This window comes from Gymnoscopelus microlampas, assembly GCF_963454915.1.
Source record: "Gymnoscopelus microlampas genome assembly, chromosome: 24".
In the NCBI taxonomy this organism is placed as follows: domain Eukaryota; kingdom Metazoa; phylum Chordata; class Actinopteri; order Myctophiformes; family Myctophidae; genus Gymnoscopelus; species Gymnoscopelus microlampas.
Window position 1 is genome coordinate 35,151,470 of NC_139961.1, and position 20,551 is coordinate 35,172,020.

General features: G+C 43.1%; 1 protein-coding gene across 1 annotated transcript; it reads right to left on the reverse strand.

Moving 5' to 3' along the window:
• Positions 1-372: 372 nt before the first annotated feature.
• igfbp5a (insulin-like growth factor binding protein 5a) lies at positions 373-12,887 on the reverse strand. The gene is made up of 4 exons (XM_084051380.1): positions 11,702-12,887; positions 3,706-3,929; positions 3,135-3,254; positions 373-2,841 (listed from the first exon to the last, which is right to left on the reverse strand). Exons 1-4 carry the CDS (start codon positions 12,054-12,056, stop codon positions 2,698-2,700), a joined length of 843 nt encoding a protein of 280 aa, XP_083907506.1. The 5' UTR covers positions 12,057-12,887; the 3' UTR covers positions 373-2,697.
• Positions 12,888-20,551: the final 7,664 nt, after the last annotated feature.

Consider the following 20,551-nt stretch of genomic DNA (forward strand, 5'->3'; position numbering starts at 1 on the left):
GTTTCCGTGGTTACCAGGGAAATTGCCGCCCAACAAAAGACTGTAACATTACTGTCACTTGTAGAGTGAAGAAAAGGCCTCACTTCTGCATGACAATAGGGGATTAAAATTATAAAGGATCTGTGTGGAAGAGATCAAAAAAGTTACAGTCCTTCTCTTAAAGTCTTTTTAAAGACAGACCTCTATTATGGCTTATTTTGCCATGACTAATAACCTGTCCCACATTATGCTATAGCTGACTTGTGACAAATAGTCACTGACAATGTGATATGTCCTAGATCCACTTTAATTCAATGACTTTCACCAGACAGGTATACATAAATACAGAGCAAAACCAACAAATTATCAAAAACAAATAGCACACAACACAACTCACAAGTACTGGAACTTTATTTAAATAAGTGATTTGTCATTACAAAAAAAAAGAAGAAAAAAAAGAGTACATCAATTACACACCTGATAAATATTTCACTGTTTGCTTCACATTGATCTTTGTCACCTTTGAGAATCTGCAATGTATGAAATGTCATCGCATTTACATGTATCCATTAAACATAACAAGCATGAAAGTAAATTGCGGAGATTAGGCTGATTGGCCCGTGTCCATGTCACAGATGTGGCAGTAAACTGCACACACGTTTACTTAACCACATGAACCCTAGCGTCCCTATTCTGGGGTGAACCTTAGGTGAAAATAGCCAACCAAAGGCTCACAGCGCAATGCACTGTGTGAACTTGTAGATCAGCCATTTGCAGCTAAGAGGGAGGTTTGGTATATAGAGGAAAAGAAGTAGGGGTCCAATATACTAGGTTTAAGTGGTTAAATGATAATTGAGTGTCAAGACTATAACTGAAAACGTGAAATACTTGGGAAAAATAGAGCAATGTTGTTCATATACAGTTCTTGATGGGAACATATTCATAACCTTTCTGAGTAGGCAACTGGAAAATAAAACCATCCTATACGGCCAATTCTGCAGTGTTTGTTATTCCATTCTAATGGGCAGGAGCATTCCTTTGTTCAAACAACAAAATGGCTCTCCATGCAAATCACAATTCAAAGTGAGGTGAGATGGAAGGCACTTGAATTTACATGCGAACTTGGGAGACCTTTTCTAGGTTGAAAAACCAGGCCGGAAGTCACAATTAGCTAGGTTAAGATATACAACGTGTGTGTTTGCATAATGATTTGCGTGCGAGCTATGTAGGAAAATTCACAGCACCATGATTTTCTTAGCTTGGGTTGGCTTAGTGAGAGCAAGTTGATTTGAACTGACGGGAAGTGAGAGTTAAGGAGGGAATGCACTCATTGCACTCACACACACAAACAGATACGCAGACACATACAATCACGCACTCACTCATCAAGTTCTTGATGCATTAACAGTTGCCGGGACAAAAAGGCCTCTTGTATTATTTCACAAGGACATTCAGTACCAAATAACCAACCTTATACAATACTACTGCTATATATACCATTAAGTCTTGTTTTATCTTGACTGCTTATTCATTATAGGGTTAGTGTGCTAGAGCCAGAGACTCAATGAGCAGCAATATCTCATGTTTGAAAATTTCCCACAAGCCTCTGCTTTGCGGTTCAGGAACTCCACTCTTGTGCAAAGGTAAGCCATCAACCATGATACTATAGGATAGTTGAAGGGTGACAAGGCCCAAATATCAACCTCAGATGATGAGGGAATGCCTCTTTGGCAGGGCTGGCATTGCCAAAGAGGATCGACCCTTAACAGTTAGCACACACTGTGTTATTGGCGGACCCCCTCACTTTTGACAAGAAATAGCATGCGTGGATCATCTGGAGTGGTCTAGAGTAACCAGCGACAGACTTGGCAAAGTGCTCTGCAAGGGCTGAAGCTTTAGGATAAAAGAGCTAAGTGGCCGTTTTTTTTCTTCTAAATCTACCACTCCAATAGACTAAGTTTTCTACAGCCAGCTCCTGTACGGATTCATATCAACATGAACTCCACCAGACTCCGTTCCCTATATACACCCAGCTCCCGTATAGAGTTCATATATACATGAACTCCACCAGACTCCGTTCCCTACAGTCAGCTCCCGTATGAACTCCACCAGACTCCGTTCCCTACAGCCAGCTCCTGTATGGAGTTCACGTCAATATGAACAAATTATAATGAAAAAAACTGGATAATGAACACTCTGTTGCTTCAGCCACATTTACAGTACATGAAATCTTGGCTTATCGTTTTAAGTAACTTGAACAATAATAAATCTTGTCACCCTGACTCAATACACAAAATATTATCAATATACATCACTTACAAATATATATATATATATATGTATATGTATTTATTTATTTCTATCATCTATGGAATTATAGAGATGGTTGTTTTATTTCACCTCAAACATGGCTACATAGTCACTGGGGAGTGAACACGGTGCATCTGGTTGATTGCAAATGAAAGGGTTAATGAGGCTGAAATATGACACTATATCGATACCAGAAATGGATTCCGCCAAACGTTCTCAGCTCAGCTCCCCCGATAAGACCTACGCAGACCATCACACACACCTGACCACACAGATAAGCGTTTGTGCCGTATACATTTTTTTCTCTTGATTGGCAGTCGTCAATTGTGCTAGCTTGATTGGCAGGTTGACAAGTGAAGAAGAGAACGGACTCAAGAGGAAGTGCGGCTGAGCCCGCCTCTCTAGCTCTCATTCGTTGGTGTTGCTGTTGCTGCTGCTGTCCATCTCCTTGCACTGCAGGTCTCCTCCGCTGTAGTCGATGCCAGGGAGCTTCACCCCGAACCGGTCCACGCACCAGCAGATCCCCCTCTTCCGCCCGCGGGACGGCTTACACTACAGATAATAATAACAGGAGAGATATTTCACCACTTAAGCCCCATCTACTTTACTAAACAGATGACAAAAAAAATTGATGATCCACATGCTCACAACGCTTCACGATGCAACGTGTTGTGAGATTGTGGATTTAGGTGGATTACATTTTTGAGGTTGTAGTGGCAGAAACGTTTTCAAGATTTTGCGAAAATAGCAGATTTGGGTGTCTTTGGAATGTTCAAATTTGGGAACTCCTGTTATACACAATGTTAAATGTCAGACAGGGTCATTTGCTTTCACTGTAGAAATACCTGCTTGCGCTTGAAGAAACCTTTCTTGTCACAGTTTGGGATGTAGAGGGAAAGAGCCCAGACCCGAGACGTGTCCTTCATGCTTTGAATCAGATTGTCTAATCTCCTCCTGCAGGGTCCCTACACACACACACCCCCACACACACACTTACTTATATATACAGCTTGTGGATATGTGCAATTTACAATTTCGGCATTTATCCAGAGCGACTTACAATAAGCAAGGTAATCACATATATCAAATGCAGAGAGACTGTAGTGCCTCAGTAAACTAGGATCACAGGTAAACCAATGAACCTAGCATCAGTCTAAACAATGTACTATCAAAATAATAATCTGTACATTGAAACTATAGGATACCAGGTAAACAATGAACCTAGCATCTGTCTACATAAGATGCTATCCAAATTACACAGATGAGCCTGTGTACAGTACTATACACAGTCTCACTGTGTGTGCAGTTTGTGTGTGTGTGTGTGTGTGTGTGCGTGCGCGCGCGTGTGGCCGCGCGTGCGTGCGAATGGCCGTGTGAATCCCACATGTGTAATTCGATGCATAAATGCAGACCCACCGTTTCGCGTACAAACTCCGGCTGTACTTTTTCCACAGGGCGGGTTGGGTAGTCCAGGCCGCCGGTGGGTCTCTGCCTCGCCAGCCACTTCTTGCGGTCCTCTGCATTCTTCTTGGCCTGGTTCTTCAAGCTGACAATGTGGTCCCTTCTGTTGGTGGGCACCTTGGTTTGGGGCAAGATGGACTCTGGAATGGGTAACATGGCCTCATCAGGAGACTCGCCATCTGAGAAGAAGAAGAAGAGGAAGTATGTGCAGAGAGAGAGAGAGAGAGAAAGTTAAGTCAAGTTCATGCTGAAGTTACTACGGTGACCAGATGTCCTGGTTTGGCTGGGATTGTCCCAGTTTCAAGCTGGGTGTCCCGAGTCCCGACAAATATCTCTAAAACACCAAAATGTCCTGGTTTTCAACATTCACTACCAAATTGTCCTGGTTTTCACCACAATTCAAATTATAACACTTGCTTTTGAGTGCTTACATACACGTGGATGTTTATTGTCTTCTGTTGAAAGGTGTGGTCACTAGATATGCTGAGTGCTAAAATCCTGATGAAAACACCAGGGGAAAATTAAAAAATATATATTTTTAGATTGTTAAAAGTAGGGAAAATAGCAGATCGACAAGCTTACGTTGTGAGCTTTGGGGTTTTTGAAAATATGGTCACCCTAATGACTGCCTGTCATTGTCATCAACTCTTTTTCATTCATCACAGGACTTTATCAGTTGCAGGTGGTAAACTACGTATATATCTGTGTTTTGGTGGAAAAACAGTATTAATAACCTATTGATCTCTGTGGCAATTTTTTTAATGAAATTACTTGCACATATTAATTCCATACAGTACATGCATGTGTTCATTCATAAGAAGTCATATTCTAAATCTATTTCCTCATGGGTAACTGTCACATACCTGCACTGGTTAACCACTTAAATCCTATATACTTCAGTTGACGGGGGTCCCCCAGGAGTCAATATTTATATCTGGTCCCCACCCTTTTTTTCCCTTACACCAAATCTCTTCTCCCACAATAGCCGATCTACAAGCTCACAAACGCGTCAGACGCCTGTATAGAACTGCCATTTTCGCAGAATGTTCGCCTATTTTCGTAGAATGTTTGTCTATTATGACATGCCCAGAATAGGGACGCTGGGGTTCATGCGGTTAAGAAAACGGCTGTACAGCTGTAGGAATGAGAGAGAGACCAGACACTGGACAAGAAAAGACATGAAATGATGTGATGATGTCTCTGTGGACCGTGTGCGTCCATGTTTAGTGCAGTCCGTGGCCACTGGCCAATTCCAGACACCATGTGTTGACATGCGTGACAACACAGCCTACATTTGTGGCAGGTCAAGTTAGCATTTTTGGGGTATATGTAGACCATATGGTCTCAAACTTTTATAGCCAGCGACCTAAATGAGACATTTAGTCTCACACTAGCACCCCAGAGTCAAGAAAACATACTATTACACTTGTCATGTGGGCAACCCACCGGGGACAAGTCCTCCATTTTGGGTCCCAATCCCTAGAAACACTGGACTGCTTTCATATTTTGCGAATGAATGCCTTTAGAAAGGGCCTTCGAACGAGCCTTAAAAAACACGCGACACATCTTCGCACCAATCACAGGCCTCGGCTGTCCTCTCAATGCAGGCTGGAATTAGTGGTCAGGCTTGTGGGCTTCCTAGTAACACCTCAGCTCTCTCTGTTACTGTACATCTATCTGTATAGAGCAGTGGTTTTCAACCCTTTTCATATCAAGGTCCATTATTTATTCGGCATTTGAGCCACGGCCGACCATTTGATGAGATTTAGACTCTCAGACCCAAGACTTAGAATATTTTGCTACGTTGGATACGATTTTGTTCACAATTCCATGCATTATTGATGTTGGTACCAATAGGAGAGAGAACAGGCAAACGTTGATCAAAATAACAATTCTTTGATTAAGTAATGTAGATGTTTAACAATAATTTAATAAGAGCGTAAAATGAAACCAAATGTTACGCTAATTTTACGCTCTCAAGAGTTAAAGATCTATAAGGGTCCATTTGGTTACCAACTCTTCCATCATTTAGCTGGGGATCACCTGGAACCCCCTCAAGGACCACTGGTGGTCCCCGGACCACTGGTTGAGAACCACTGGTATAGGGCACCGAAGTCTGACATAATAACGCATCGTACCTGGGTCACGTTTTTTTCCCCCCCATTCTGAATTCCCATGGACGTGTTTAATATCTCGGCATATAAGAACTGTGATCCAAAAATAAACAAACGAACCCGGCGGTTCGACTCATATGGGTATGAAGCATCAACTGTTGATGAGAAAACGCTAATGTTACCGCCGCCTAATTAATTGAATTCTCCCCAGAAGCGGACTGCATCAAATATGAGTGACTGACTATCGTTAACGATACAGAGCCACCTCCCTGACAAGCTCTGGGACAATTTGTTTATTTTAGGACCACAATTCTTATATGAGATGATTCAAATACGAAAAACTTCCGTGACCCAGAGGATGAGCGAGTGACGTCAGTACTCTATTGACCTCAATTAATGCTGGGCGATATGACTTCAAATCAGTATCACAATTATTTCAAACTTGTGCCTTGGTTACTTTTTAAACGGTGAAAATAGCTGATCTACTGTACAAGCTCACAATGCGTCGCGATGCAACGGATTGTGGGCTAGTTTCACTATTGTGTACATATTGTACAATGACGTATAAGGGTTAAGTGGTTAATCAGTTTAATGAATTTCGTCAATTATTTAAAAAAAATATTAGAATGTTTTCGTGATTTTTTGTGAATGTATAAAAAATCATATTAAAGGAGCTACACCATGAATTTAAAAAATAATAATAATATTTGATATCATATTGTTTATGTCCCTTAAACGTTTTTCAAAAGGTTTGAGCCTAAATCAAGCCTCAGATATACTCATTCCAACTAACTTCTCTCTGGCTTATAAAGCACTTTCACCTGTAATACCACATTGTCCTGTTTGGCACGGGGTGCTATTGAGCCAGTTTGTATGCATGTTATGTCCTGGTTCTGTGTGGAAAAAGTAAAAAAATAAAATAAGAAAAAATGTTAAAAAAAAAAAAAAATGAAAAAAAAAAAAAAAAGTGTCTTTTTTTTTTTTTTTTTTTGGTTAGAACTGAAAAAACGGGAGGAATTGTTCCCAGACGTGACGTAGGGTGGGGGAACAAATCTGACGGACTGTTTTCAGACCAATTTACATAAAAACCACAGATAGCCTATGAAAGCCTGCATGCTCGAAGTCGGGTATTTGTTGGAACAGAAGAGAGGTGGGGGAGACCAAAAACACACAAAAATGAAGAAAAAGTTAAAATTCATGGTGTAGACCCTTTAAAACAAAAACTTGATGCGTGATTATTCAATTAACCTACATGAGCAAAATTAAGTTAGTTATTGGTTGTAAATATTGGTTAATTGCCCTGCCCTACTGTCAATCCAAACTGCCGATAACACAGTGTCAATATCTCAGATTAAACAATTGCTAGTATGAAGGTAAAACTCACTAAAGCTAAAAAATACTGTAAAACATTCTGCATACTCCACACAATGGATGTCAGCTACTGTAGCATTTGTATCCAAAATGGATAAATGGCGGAATTTCACTTAGTTTTTAGCCATATGTGTGTCCTGAGCCATGGCTGTCATGGGGATCCATGCATCATATGCATGTTTCCGCTTCCACTTTTGGCATGCAGTAAAGATTTGCCTTGTAAAACCCCCGGGGGATGACAAACACCAACCCGTCTGAGCTTTGCATGATGACGCCATCCCTAAGCTACGTCTATAAGGGAAACAAGGTCAGCGCGCTTGAGGTCATGACATGAATCCATACATTAAACCCATGAAATCCTCTGTCATAAAGCCTCCGTCCTAACGATGATGACAATGATGTCTATACCCCTGTCCACGGGAGTCAATTATAGGGAGAAGGAAAAGAGATATTTCTCCCACCCACCCCCACATCCCCAGTTTTCTGCTGACACACTTTTCTTGGGGGGAGTGTGGGGGGATAAGTGCAAGTCTAATCAAGTCTGCACTTGTTAATCCCCACCATCTTCTAATCTGATTACTGCTGACTGATAGTGTCTCTCTCTTTTTAGCCTCCCTTTTCTTGTGGTGGAGCTGTGAGAGATGTGATGATTCTGTTGAATTTGATCCCTTTCTGGATGGGGTTGTGAACAAAAACTAGGACGATCTAACTCCCCCTTTCCCACCACCCATGTATCCGTTTGAATGACTATTTTGTCTTGTATTGGTGCAGACACAAGAGGAGCTTATTTTTAGAATGCTGTTCCGTAATCCTTGGTATTTACTGTTCAGTTTCTTAGAAAGCATCGGCGTCGTTATGTCCAACAAAGCCTTAAAAGGTCCAGTGTTTGCGATTTGTCCTAGGCTCATCAGTTTTCATTCCGTCGGGTCAGTTTTCCTTTCAAAAGGTGTGGGCGTGTTATTTCAGAATGAACCTGTTCACATATTGATACTTTAAAAGGGTTCAGAGTACACACTGACACATACTGTACATCTATCTATCCAGACTGTTCTTCATATCTCTGTTACCAGTGGTGGAAAGTATCTCTTAGTACCTTTACTTTTTAACTTTTACTTCACTTCAGTAGTTTCTACTTCTACTCCAATAATATCAGAGGCAAATATTGTACTTTTTACTTCCACTACAATCATATGAAAACTTTAGTTACTAGTTACTTTGCAGATTTAGATTATTATTACAAAATAGCCTACAAGCTCACAATGTGTTGCATGGCGACGCATTGTGAGCTTGTAGGTCAGCTATACAATTTTTTGAATACTTTAATCAACTTTGGCACTTTACATATATTTTGATGCCAATACTTCAAGTAAATTTTACATTGTATTTTACTTTTACTTAAGTATTTTTCTGAGTACTTCTTTACAGCCTGCCTGTGGTATGCAATATATTAACATGACATAACATAACATAACATAACACAATAGGAAAGCCACACATACACAGCCCACAGCACATGGATATGGTCGCTGTCAGTTGGAAACTAGGGTGAGACGATATGAGTACCGGTAACTCAGGATTTCATGCTGTGACGATGTTTGGCCCTTGATAACGATGATATCACAATACACAATATCTGCAATAATAGATTGCAAGAAAGTTCACCTACAACTCATCACAATGATCTGTAACTGAAGAGGATAAAATATAAATAAAAAATGGTAAATTATGCATTTATTCTGAAATCTTACCACATTTCCCTCCCTAAGCTCTCCTGTGCAAATTACATGTTTTAATTATATAAAGCTGGACACTAAAGTGCAAAACAAAATGCTTTATGTAAACCTGGACAGTGCTTTCCTTTATCATGATAAAATATATGTGCCGTCACTACGCTAAGAGGGAGTACGATTGATATATCGCATCGTGTTATGATCTACGAGCTCATAACACGTCACATCACGAACGTTGTGAGCTTGTAGATCGGGTACTTTTGCTTTTGTGTGACACTGTAGTATGGCGAAGTATAGGCCATAAATGTATGGAAAAACTAAAATGAAATATGGAGATATCATGCACAGGAGCATGCATACTGTATGTGCACGATTGCCTGCACGGGTGCATAAGTGCATGCGTGCATGCATGCATGCATGTGTACACTTGACATGTCACATGTCCCCACCCACACTCGATAAGCATGTGGGTTAAGGTGGTTAGTGCACACATATCAATGAGAATGAGATGCACGTACAGCAGGGAGTGAGGAGTTAATCCACGACACGAGTGAGTCCACAGACAGACGGACGGACGGACGGACGGACGGACGGGGGGTCTGTGTGTGTGTGTGTGTGTGTGTGTGTGAGAGGGGGGGTAGTGATCCATACTCAGCCAGCATTTTGCTGAATCACTACAGAGCCTGCACACACTCAGCTCACACTCAGCGGAAAGAGGGCGGGAGAGAGTAGAGATTGAGGAGGGCGGGTGGGGGTGCAAGGAGGGATAGGAACATGGAGGAAAAGCCGGGGCGGGAGGGGATGGGAGGCATGAGGAGGAAGAGAGTGAGCGATGGAGGGAGGGAAGGTGGCTAGGAGGGAGGGAATGATGGAAAGATGACAGGAGGAAGAGAGAGAAGCAAGAAAGATGGATGCAGAGAGAGAGAGAGAGAGAGAGAGAGAGAGAGAGAGAGAGAGAGAGAGAAGAGGGGTAGATAGGTGGTGAAAGAGGGTATAATGACAGCGGGGGGGGGGGGTGACAGGAGGAGATGGAGTGGGGAGGTAGAGAAGGGGGGGGGGGATGAGAGACAGGAGGAAAGAGGAGACGGTGCCACTTGAGATGGGAAAAGAATGGAGGGAGGGACAAAACCATGAATAAAGTGCGATGGAGGTTAATCTGAAGGACTGTGGACAATAGCAAGAAAATAACAGAGCGCAGACTACGACAGGGGAATACAGGGATTTAATATAGGGCAAGTTCAATATTGTGGAAACAATGTCACCTGCACAGACAATGAGTGCAGGGTATAATAAAAGTGTCAGACGGACCAAAAAAAGAAAAAGAAAATTCAACAGTTAAGGGGACAGAAGAAAAAAATCCTCTTGTGCTCCATGTCTCAGATTACGAGCCGGGGCTGCTATAGGGCCAATCACACAAAGCCGTTCGGACAGCGTTGGCCTTAACGCCCTCCCCGCAGACACTAGTCTGTGACTGTCCCTAAAATGTCATTCAAATGAGCCTCTTCTTCTTCGTGGAACAGCGCCTATAATATTCTCCCTGTTTTATATGGCCCAGTGGTGCCCCGAGGCGACGGCCGGGCCACTCACACGAAAAGGGCCCCCGAAACCCTCTAATTTAGACTCTTTAGACCGTTTAGTCCCACCACGGCTCTCAGACCAAGATGACAGGTTGATCGGCACTCGGCAGCAGTCGTTGACAAGAGTTCTGCGGGTCACGGCTGGGCTTTTGAGACGTGCGCATCGGTAATGACAGGTGTCAACCCGTCTTAACCACACTTAAACCCCACATGGGTAACCGGAGTCCCTCAGGGCTCAATACTAGTGTATTTTCTGTTTTCTGTTATTGTGGGGAAAGCTTTCGCTGAAAATAGCCGATCGACAAGCTCACAATGTTTGGAGCTTGTCCATCTGCTATTTTCAGCGAAAGCTTTCCGCACAATACCAATGCTGAGGTTTAAGGGGTAAGAGCAGTGCGTTTCTCGACCCAAATGGCCACCACCTCCCAATTCCAAAGCCTGCCGATCACACACCCAATCACATGAAGGCATAACCATATCGTTTTCAATGGCCTTATCAAATTAATCAATGGAATATTTATTATGTTTAGATCCTCCGTTTGTAGCCCACCAGAGGAAATAATAGTATTATATGGGCGCAAAATTATTAGGCATCTAATAGGATATAGGGCTATACAGTAGGCTATATATTTTTTCCCTACTGACCTGCAAGTCCTCAAAATAAATAATTTCCTATAGCTATTTCAATAACTCCAACTAATGGAACCAAACGGACCTGCAAGGGTCTGTTTGGTTCCATGAGTAAGCTACACCAGTGGTTCCCAAACCTTTTAGCTTCATGTGACCCAAAATGTTATGTCTCCCCAGGACCCAAGCTAGTGAAAATAGCAGATCTACAAGCTCACAACGCATAATGGCTTGTAGATCGGCTATTTTCACTACTTCTTAACCATTTGTTTTCCAATTTATGGAATTTCTTGATTTTGTCTTTATTTATTCATGGAATTCTTTTGAAAAATAATTGAATTTGTTTTTTAATTCAGGAATATTTTAGCTTTTTTAAATATACATTTTTGTTTGAAATGTTTTCAAAAATGGGATATTTACCCGTGACCAATGAAAATGTGTCAGCTACTCACAAAGGGGTCTCTACAATGGCTACACTCTCCCCCAATAAAACACAGGATTTTAAACCAGATCGGATCAATGGCCTTCTTACCCTTTGACGAGTGCATCAGCTTGTACAGCTTCTCGTTGGCGCACGCGCCTCGCCCGTGCAGGAGCGCGTGCAGCTGCTTCTCCTCGCCGCTCCGCGGCAGGCAGCGGAGGCCGCGCATGCACGGCCGCGTGTACACGCCGCACGGCGCGCCCTCGTCGAGCGCGCACGTCAGGCAGCATCCGCAGCCGGGCTCCTTGACGATGTGGTGGCAGCCCAGCGGCACCGGCGGACACATGGACAGCGCCTTCTGGTCGCACGGCTCGCAGGGCACGTAGGAGCCGCGGCAGCTGATGATCGGGGCGAGCAGGGGGATCACCACGACCACCAGGAGAGAGGAGTACACACTCAGCAGCATCTTGATCGCTGCCGTCGGGGGCTGAAAATAGCCTAATATGTGTCAAGAATACCAAAACGCTCGTCCCAAAACACAGTCGCCTCCGGGGCAAAAATCCGACGACCTAGGTATTCCTAAACGTAACTTTAGTAAACTATGCCTAAACCTAACCTTATTCCTAAACGTAACCTCAGTAAAACTATGCCTAAAACCTAACCTTATTCCTAAACGTGACTTCAGCAAAAAACTATGCGTAACCCTAAACTTATTTCCAACCTTATCCTGAGTAAAACAAATACAAGAATACAAGAACCGCTGGGGGCGAGAGGTCCGCGAAAAAAGAAACGGGGGTGAGCTGTTTTGGGGCGAGTCTTCCGGTTACCGCTGAGAATATACGTCAACTAGATGAATAACGAATATCAACTAAATATGACGTCCGATCCGACCTTTCCAGTGGCTCCGAGTTGAAACGTTAGAGGGGTTTCAGTCAGTGCGCAAACGGGGGGGTTCGAGCATCCACAGGTGCCGTTGCGCGCTTTGTAGTGTCGTTGAGTCCCTTTGGTGTCACTGTCACTGCATCCGATGCTTGCAAACCACAAGAGAAAGAAAGAAAGAAGGGAAAAAAAACGCCCTGCAGCTCCTCTTCAGTGGGCAAAGTGCAAAAATATCAAATGAATAAAACGGAATTAGCTATGATCTCCTGAGCAATTCCTCCAGGGATGTCCAGTGTCGTTTTTTACGCGCAACTTGTCTCCCCTATAATGAGGGGAAGAAGCAGCAGCAGAGCAATTCTCCTCCTCGGTGAATCTCCGTAGGCTATATACCAACCCGCACGGTTCCCTCAGCACAATATATAATCTGTGGCTTTGAGCTTGCCTTAAAAAAAAAAAAAAAAAAAAAAGGTTGCCAGAGGCGAAGCCTATAACGACGGGTATGTCAAACAACGTTTTGGAGGGGGAGGCGCACTTGTCAACTCTCCGTGCGCCTCGATGGTGATTTCACTCGCAGGGCGGGTGCTGGCATGCCTCCAGTAGTCAGACATGCTGCTGGATACGAGCAGTGGTGGAAAGTAACTAAGTACATTTACCCAAGTAGGCCTACTGTACTTAAGAACAATTTTTACTCTACTGGAGTATTTCCCATTTTCAATACTTTTACTTCTACTCCAACTCAGAGGCAAATATTGTACTTTTACTCCACTGTAATTATTTGAACACTTTAGTTAATACTTACTTTTTTTTGGATTATTATTACAAAACCTACATTAACCACTTCAGCCCTAGTACATTTTGGCCATTTGAAAATAGCCAATCTACAAGCTCACAATGCAATGAGCTTGTAGATCTGCAATTTTCAAAAGATTTTAATACATTGTGAAATGGAACATTCTGCATAATGAGTACTTTCTACTTTTGGTACTTTAAGTACATTTTGATACCAATACTTTTGTACTTTTGCTCAATTCAATTTAAAATTTGTACTTGTAACAGAGTGTTTCTATATTGCAGTATTGATGCTTTTACCTATGTAAAATATTTGAGTACTTTTTCCACCACTGGATACGAGTCGATGCTGAAAGGCAAATGAACCAGATATAGCCTCCTGTGAGCATGACCCGATGAGGGTTTTCTTTTTCCTCTTGTTTTGTAGGATCTACACACGTACTTGAGCACCTATCTTATTCACATCTATCATGCACAGGCATGAAAATGATATGCAGACTCCTTTTTTTTTATTCATTGTTTGTAATCTATCATTCTAAACAGCAACAGCTAGGGAGCATCTGCCTATTAACCACTTAAACCCCATATGGTTGAGCCCCTCAGGGCTCTATAATAGTGTCTTTTCTGTTATTGTGGGGAAAGCTTTTTGCTGAAAATAGCTGATTGATAGGCTTACAACGCGTCACAGTTGTCGATCTGCTATTTTTTGCAAAAGCTTTCCCCACAATACAGATGCTGGAGTTTAAGTGGTTATTCACATCCATTATGACATGACATGATATACTTTTTTAAAATTCATTGTTTGTAATCTGTCATTCTAAACAGCAACAGGGAGCATCTGCCTATTAAAATAATAACATTGAACATTATGTAACCTATAGCTACAATCCATGACAATCAATGGATCATCTTTAAATAAAGGAGCTGAATGTATAGTGCCTGAATTCACATTATGGGTTAGTAGGCTAATCTTATCTAGCTACTATAGATCCATTCTGGTTTAGCCTAAGCTGCTATTACATGACACGGAAGAACTTGGGCTCCCTCATATATGTTCCATGAATACAGCTTTTGGTTCAAACCCATTATTGTGCCTCTTCATACAAAATGAGTATTTGAGGCTTTACTGACAATCGAGGATAACCCCTAAATATCAAGAAGAAAACACATCAAATGCATGCTTACGGTATGCTTCTGCATAAGAATAATGTTGGTGATTGAGTATTATGGCTATAATAGAAACCCCATAGTGTCCCTATTTTGGGCATGTCATAATAGGTGGACATTGGGCGAAAATAGCAGATCTAGAAGCTCACAACGCATCGCAACACATGTGTTGTGAGCTTCTAGATCCCACATATTTAGTCATATACTAAATGATATAGTTACACCCGTTGGCGTTGACGTGATGGAAAACTCTTTTCAAAGCTCCTGGTAGTCCCACCACGCTGGAATGCAGAGGTGCCTCTCTCCCAACTTGCAATAGTTTGACGCCAAGCCCCCAGAAGGGAATAAAATGAAGCGGAGATCCCCTGTTGGCCGACTCTGGTAGTGCAGCGTAACCACAGCTGGGGCCCATTACATGAACGAGCGAAAGCGGCTTCGACCAATGGGCTCGACTCACGGGCTTGCGCACGGAGGTAGTTTGTGACGTAGACGCATAAAGGACACTACCGCATGCGAAGAGTCCCCGTTGACACTACTGCGCATGTTATAGGGCCCCACGGCGTCATCAAGCCAAATACGGAGGAAGCAGTATAAAGGGACTATGCACTGGGTCAGCAACTCAATTTAAACTAGAATAAAAGTGCTCCTCGGAGCACAAGTCTCCGCCAGCAGACTTGTGTTGGGAATGTTGGGAATGTTCTAATTCTTATGTTCTAATTATTACAAAAAATAGAACATGTTACTGTGTCATAGTAACATGACACAAGTGTCCTATCCGTCTGTATAACTGTCCTATCCGTCCTGTCTGTATAAGTGTCCTATCCGTCCTGTCTGTATAAGTGTCCTATCCGTCCTGTCTGTATAAGTGTCCTATCCCTCCTGTCTGTATAAGTGTCCTATCCGTCCTGTCTATGTAAGTGTCCTATCCGTCCTGTCTGTGTAAGTGTCCTATCTGTCCTGTCTGTGTAAGTGTCCTATCCAATTGTTACAGTATCCGCCATTTCTCAGCCATTTCGTGATTATTCCTGTCTTACCTCACTTTGAAAGAGGCTAGGACTCTTTCAAAGTGACACATGTATTTATAGGCCGCTATACGTCACTAGCCAATCAGATCACACTATTTCACCGTATTGTCACGTGTCACGTGAGGCTTGACCAATGTTAGCTTGGCCGAGGGGGGGGGGGGGGCGGAAAGTGAAAACAATGTCTCCTGGCGGAGACAATGAATGGGCGGGGATTTCCGGGGGCTATTCTATAGGTCTATTATAACTCTATGATTGACGTGCAGGCTAAAACACCTAAGACCAATGCAGGAGCGGCGTCAGAAGCGGACTTGGGCCCGCGAGGCACAGCCCGAGCGAGCCGATTGGCGAGCGAGCAGTGCAAAGTCTGCTTCTGCCGACTCAACAGCGTTTGAGTTGCATACCGGCGATACTTGGAGACTTGTAAATCATCAAGTCCTCGTCAACATGCAACGCGTCAGGGATTCCCATCGCATCAAATGGGTGCCGCGTGGTCAAATCTGTCCCAACTCATCAGCCGTTTGACAAGAGATTTGGGAATAAATCTGGACCCCGGTCAATATAAGTGGTTTAATAAATGATGGGTATAGAAACTCCTGGATTATTCTGGATTAAAAACATTGCTATGGAAAACAGCAAGTCATTCAGGAATGTTGGATGCATGGCCATTGATGTAGCCATGAGATTTCCCATATGATGCTTTTTCAAAGTGTTTTCTGCAATTTTTATGATGTTTTCTCCATGACAAATGTGGTGCAAAGTCCTTTCCAAAGGCACATAAAATGGATGAATGACATTTTCACGACTCCATGAGGTCAGTGGTCAGCGTTCCTGGAGAGTTCTCTAAATGCTATCAGTCAATTCAACTCAATTCAACTCAACTAAATGTGCCATGGAAGAGCGCATTTTTTGAAAATGCAAATAGCCATCATTAAAAGATAAGGAAGACTAAAGACCTATCAAAGATTCATTTATTTATTGAACATTCTAGCCACTTTAAAAAAGGAACCAGGCCAGTGAATTCTGGATCAGTTCAACTCCACAGCAGTGTGAACATACCCTAAAGCCCAGCATCCTACAGGCATGCATATTTGTCCTTGCACACCACACTAACCAAAACCACGGTCATAAAATTGTCATACAATTGTGAGTGATCTGTTCATTGTCATTGCTGTAATGTGGCGCAACTGTATATATATTATGTGTGTTTGTGTACGTGTGTAAATTGACTGGATTTATATAGCCTTTCTCCAACTCGCTTTGAAATGTCAATGTATTTCACGTTCACCGAGCCATCACACATACATTCACACACCGATGACGCAGGAAACCATGCAACCATGACCTTGAAATCTTGCTCATCTGGAGCAGTCAGGGTTTAAGTGTCTCGCTCAAGGACCGAGAACCGGGAACCTTCGGATTCCAAGACCTTCTAAGCCACTGCCGCCCCACTGACTGTGTTTGAGTTTGTGTGTGTGGGGGATCCTAATGTTTTAAGACCAGACATATTGTTCACATATTTAACAATATGCCCAAAAAATCCAATCTAATCATGGTTTCTTCCTTTAAAACAAAATATAACAAGTGTTTACGTACAGTGGGTTTGAACCAACCAATTTCAACCAATAATATCTTGAGAGCAGAAAAAGATGTGCGCACACTGTGTAACTGCTCCCAGGAACAACTTTATTGATGACGTTTTGACCACTACCGGGTCTTGTTGTCCTCAACAAAGTTGTTCCTGGGAGCTGTTACAGTGTGCGGAGTGTGTACACATCTCTCTTCTCTCAAGTGTACGTATTGTTACAGCACCTGTGATCTTTACTTTTTGGATGTGCGTGCTTCCCTTTGGACTCTATAACCAATAAATCAGTCCTCAACTTAATTCTCTGTTTGTTGACACGCCCACTTTTTAACTTTTTAACTTAAATCTAAGTCCTCCCAACATTATATGATGCCTGCCTATCCCGCTTCACTCGGAAATACGTCAGGATACGGAAGTTAGATAATCTCGAACTGCTGTTTCATTTGGGCTTTAAGTTGCTTTTACCGTACATCCTTGTCAGTGAGAGCAGAGGAAGCATGAGAAAGAATATTTCCGATTCAGTTTGTATTGTCATTTGATATTACTTGCTGAACGGGCAATAAAGACGGTTTGTTTATTGATTTCGTCTACTTTGTTGCCTGCGGTTTGTTTCCTGTAGTCCTCGGAATGTGTTACATGCAGTATCAGTGATTTCCATCACTTGTCATGTTCATTTCCGTGTCATCGTATAGGCTCAATTCACCTTGCACAAGTGTAAGCACAAAGAAACTGGACTGCAAACAGAGCAACAAGGACAATAAACCTGTAAAAAACTGCATATAGCAATAATATGTTTTTCTAAAAATGTCTTCAATTTGAATTAGTTGCCATCCTCTTTGTCAGCCAGAAACGTGAATAGGACAGTAGACACCTTTCGTTTCAGCCTCACCCTCACCGTGACGTGTTTATGGCGTCTGCTCTTCACATCTTCTGACCCTGTATTGTGTTCACCTTCGACCTTTGTGCCGTATCAGGCGTCATATGACGTCACTCACGTGTGGAAAAGGTCAGCGTCTCTCACTCTCCCTGCGCACACACACACACACACACACACACACACACTCCTGCCAGCTCTCTTTACGCGTCTCCCGGACCCCCCCTGTCTTGGGTGGAATACAGAGAGGCATTCACATCGTAAAACCTGCGAGACATCTGTCTCTCACTCACCACCGCAGAAACAAAACAAAACACCAGTGGTCTCAAACATTGCCCTCTTTCTCAAAAGGCTTTAACCACTTTTAAGCCGGCGTCCCTATTTTGGGCATGTCATTATAGGCTCATTCAAAAAATTCAAAAGATTAAAAAAAAACAAATTCAAGACATTTCAAAATTCTAACAAAAGCGAAAATAGTAGATTGAGCTATTTTTGCTATTCATCGTGCAAAGAAGTATAGTAAAGCTTAAGTGGTTAAAACACACTCTCGCATAATTACCTGTTATAATTCGGTGATTTGTCATAGTGGGTTTTCCAATAGGCTATCTGCCCAAATGCACTTTAACACAGAGGCCAAATTGTTAAACTGTCAACGTTCTCTCTGAGATTTGGGAGTCAGCAGGAGGAACAGGAAGGCATGTCCCAATTGCTGCCAGGGCTCATAAAATCTGTCGTTGCGTTCGTTAAGGTGGGAGTTCCTGCGTACATGGGTCTTGTGTCAGTTGGCGTACATGGGCCGTACAATGCACAGGCGGTGGATCTGGCTACGCTGGGGGAGAAAGGACAGGGTTTGGTATTTCCCCTGAAATTGGGCTCGGGCCAAATACCTCATTTGCTCTTCTAAAAGCCGAGTCCGCGGCTCCGGGGGTGTCGCATTCTGTTACGTTTCATTCGACAGCCTCGAACCGGAGTCATGCCGGCCCACCTCAGCCAAGCTATTCTAAAGAATTTCCATTAGTGTACAATAGAGCCAGTGCCAAGGGAATGTTTATCGTGACTTCTTCCCTGCCCGAAAACAAAAGAGGTATCTCAGTTACTAATTTCTTTGTCAAATTCAAATTATACTATATAAAAGATAGGTAAAGGAGGAGGCAGGAAGCAACGATAGTGTTACAGCCTCTCCTTTTGTTGCCGGCCCTACAACGTGGTACAGTAGCCTGTCTCCCGTTACTATGGGTTACCACTCCGTAAACATTCCGTGCCAGGACTGTATAGAAGAAATGTGCACTAGGCTGGAGAGATCGGTTGGAACTGAGCCACCGATGGAAGGAGAGCGAGAGAGAGAGACAGACAGATAGACACAGGGTGTGTGTGTGTGTGTGGGGGGGGGGTATTGAAGAGTGAATCCAAACATACCCCCACCAGCTAAAGTGATGTCATGATGTGCGTTGACACTCTGCAGCCCGTGGGGCTGGCATGTGTCCAACTCCTACAGAATTAAATGAGAGTACATGAAGAAGATTGGGCAGAGAATGTATACAGAGGCGCGCGCACACACACACACACACACACACACACACACACACACACACACACACACACACACACACACACACACACACACACACACACACACACACACACACACACACACACACACACACACACACACACACCTGTATTTATACAGGTAAAGCTCGTTGAGATACAAGAGAGAAATAGAGGGAGAGAGAACTCAATGGTCAACCCAATGCTTCTTAGGCCTGGGGGCCTCTCCTTGTAGACCCCTAAGTCACAGGGGAACTGTACAGGCAGATAGCCAGACAGACGCACAAGCCTTCCCCTCCCCGTCTGTCTGTCTACCTCTCTCTTTTCATCCTTTTTGTCCCCCCCCCCCCATTTGACCTTCTTCGTCTGCCCTTTCCCCCGTCTTCCTCCAGCCATTGTTCTTCTCTTTTCTGACGTGGCTTGGCTTTCATGTTTGTGACCCAATTAGTTTGCCATCAAAAGGATATTTAAGCCACTATACTGCGCTTGTTCAGGCGAGGAATAAACAAACTGGGCATCCATCCAGTGGGATGCCAAAAATAGCCAATCTACAAGCTCACAACACGTCTCATTCACAACGCGTTGAGAGCTATTTTCAGCATGCGACGTCGAACAACGGAGCATAAATGAGGCATTATACTTCATCACATGACTGTTGGCCGACAAAATGTACTTATTTTCAATTGAAAAAAGTGTAGATGTGACTCACGTCAACTTTCTTGTTGTTGAAAATAAGTCATTTGTGTCGTGTGACACGGTGGTGAGACGAAGTATAAAATCAGCCTTCCACTGGCCTACAAGGAGCCCACAGTGTGTTAGCAGATGACTGGCTTGTGGTACTGCTGTGTCTCTTGTTCCTGCACCCCATATGACAAACCCGGAGCTTACTGTAAGCGACAAAGCCAAGATAACCGCTGGAAATGTGCTGAAGCAGCACAATGAGCACCCTGCTGCAAGCACATCAACACACGTAACACACGTACACACGCGCGCACGCACGCACACACACACTTCCCAGAATTCCCTCTTGATTCTCAGAAACTGTTGGATTCTATGTCACCGAATCAGTGTTTGAATCTGCGATAGTGTTTGCAAGG

What these genes read in the sequence shown, in the direction of transcription:
- igfbp5a (XM_084051380.1), bottom strand. Translation starts at nt 12,056, where the DNA reads ATGCTGCTGAGTGTGTACTCCTCTCTCCTGGTGGTCGTGGTGATCCCC. An exon ending in GCTGATGCACTCGTCAAAGG is followed by an intron (nt 3,930 to 11,701) that starts GTAAGAAGGCCA and finishes TCTTCTTCTCAG; the next exon opens with ATGGCGAGTCTCCTGATGAG. An exon ending in CGGAGTTTGTACGCGAAACG is followed by an intron (nt 3,255 to 3,705) that starts GTGGGTCTGCAT and finishes GTGTGTGTGTAG; the next exon opens with GGACCCTGCAGGAGGAGATT.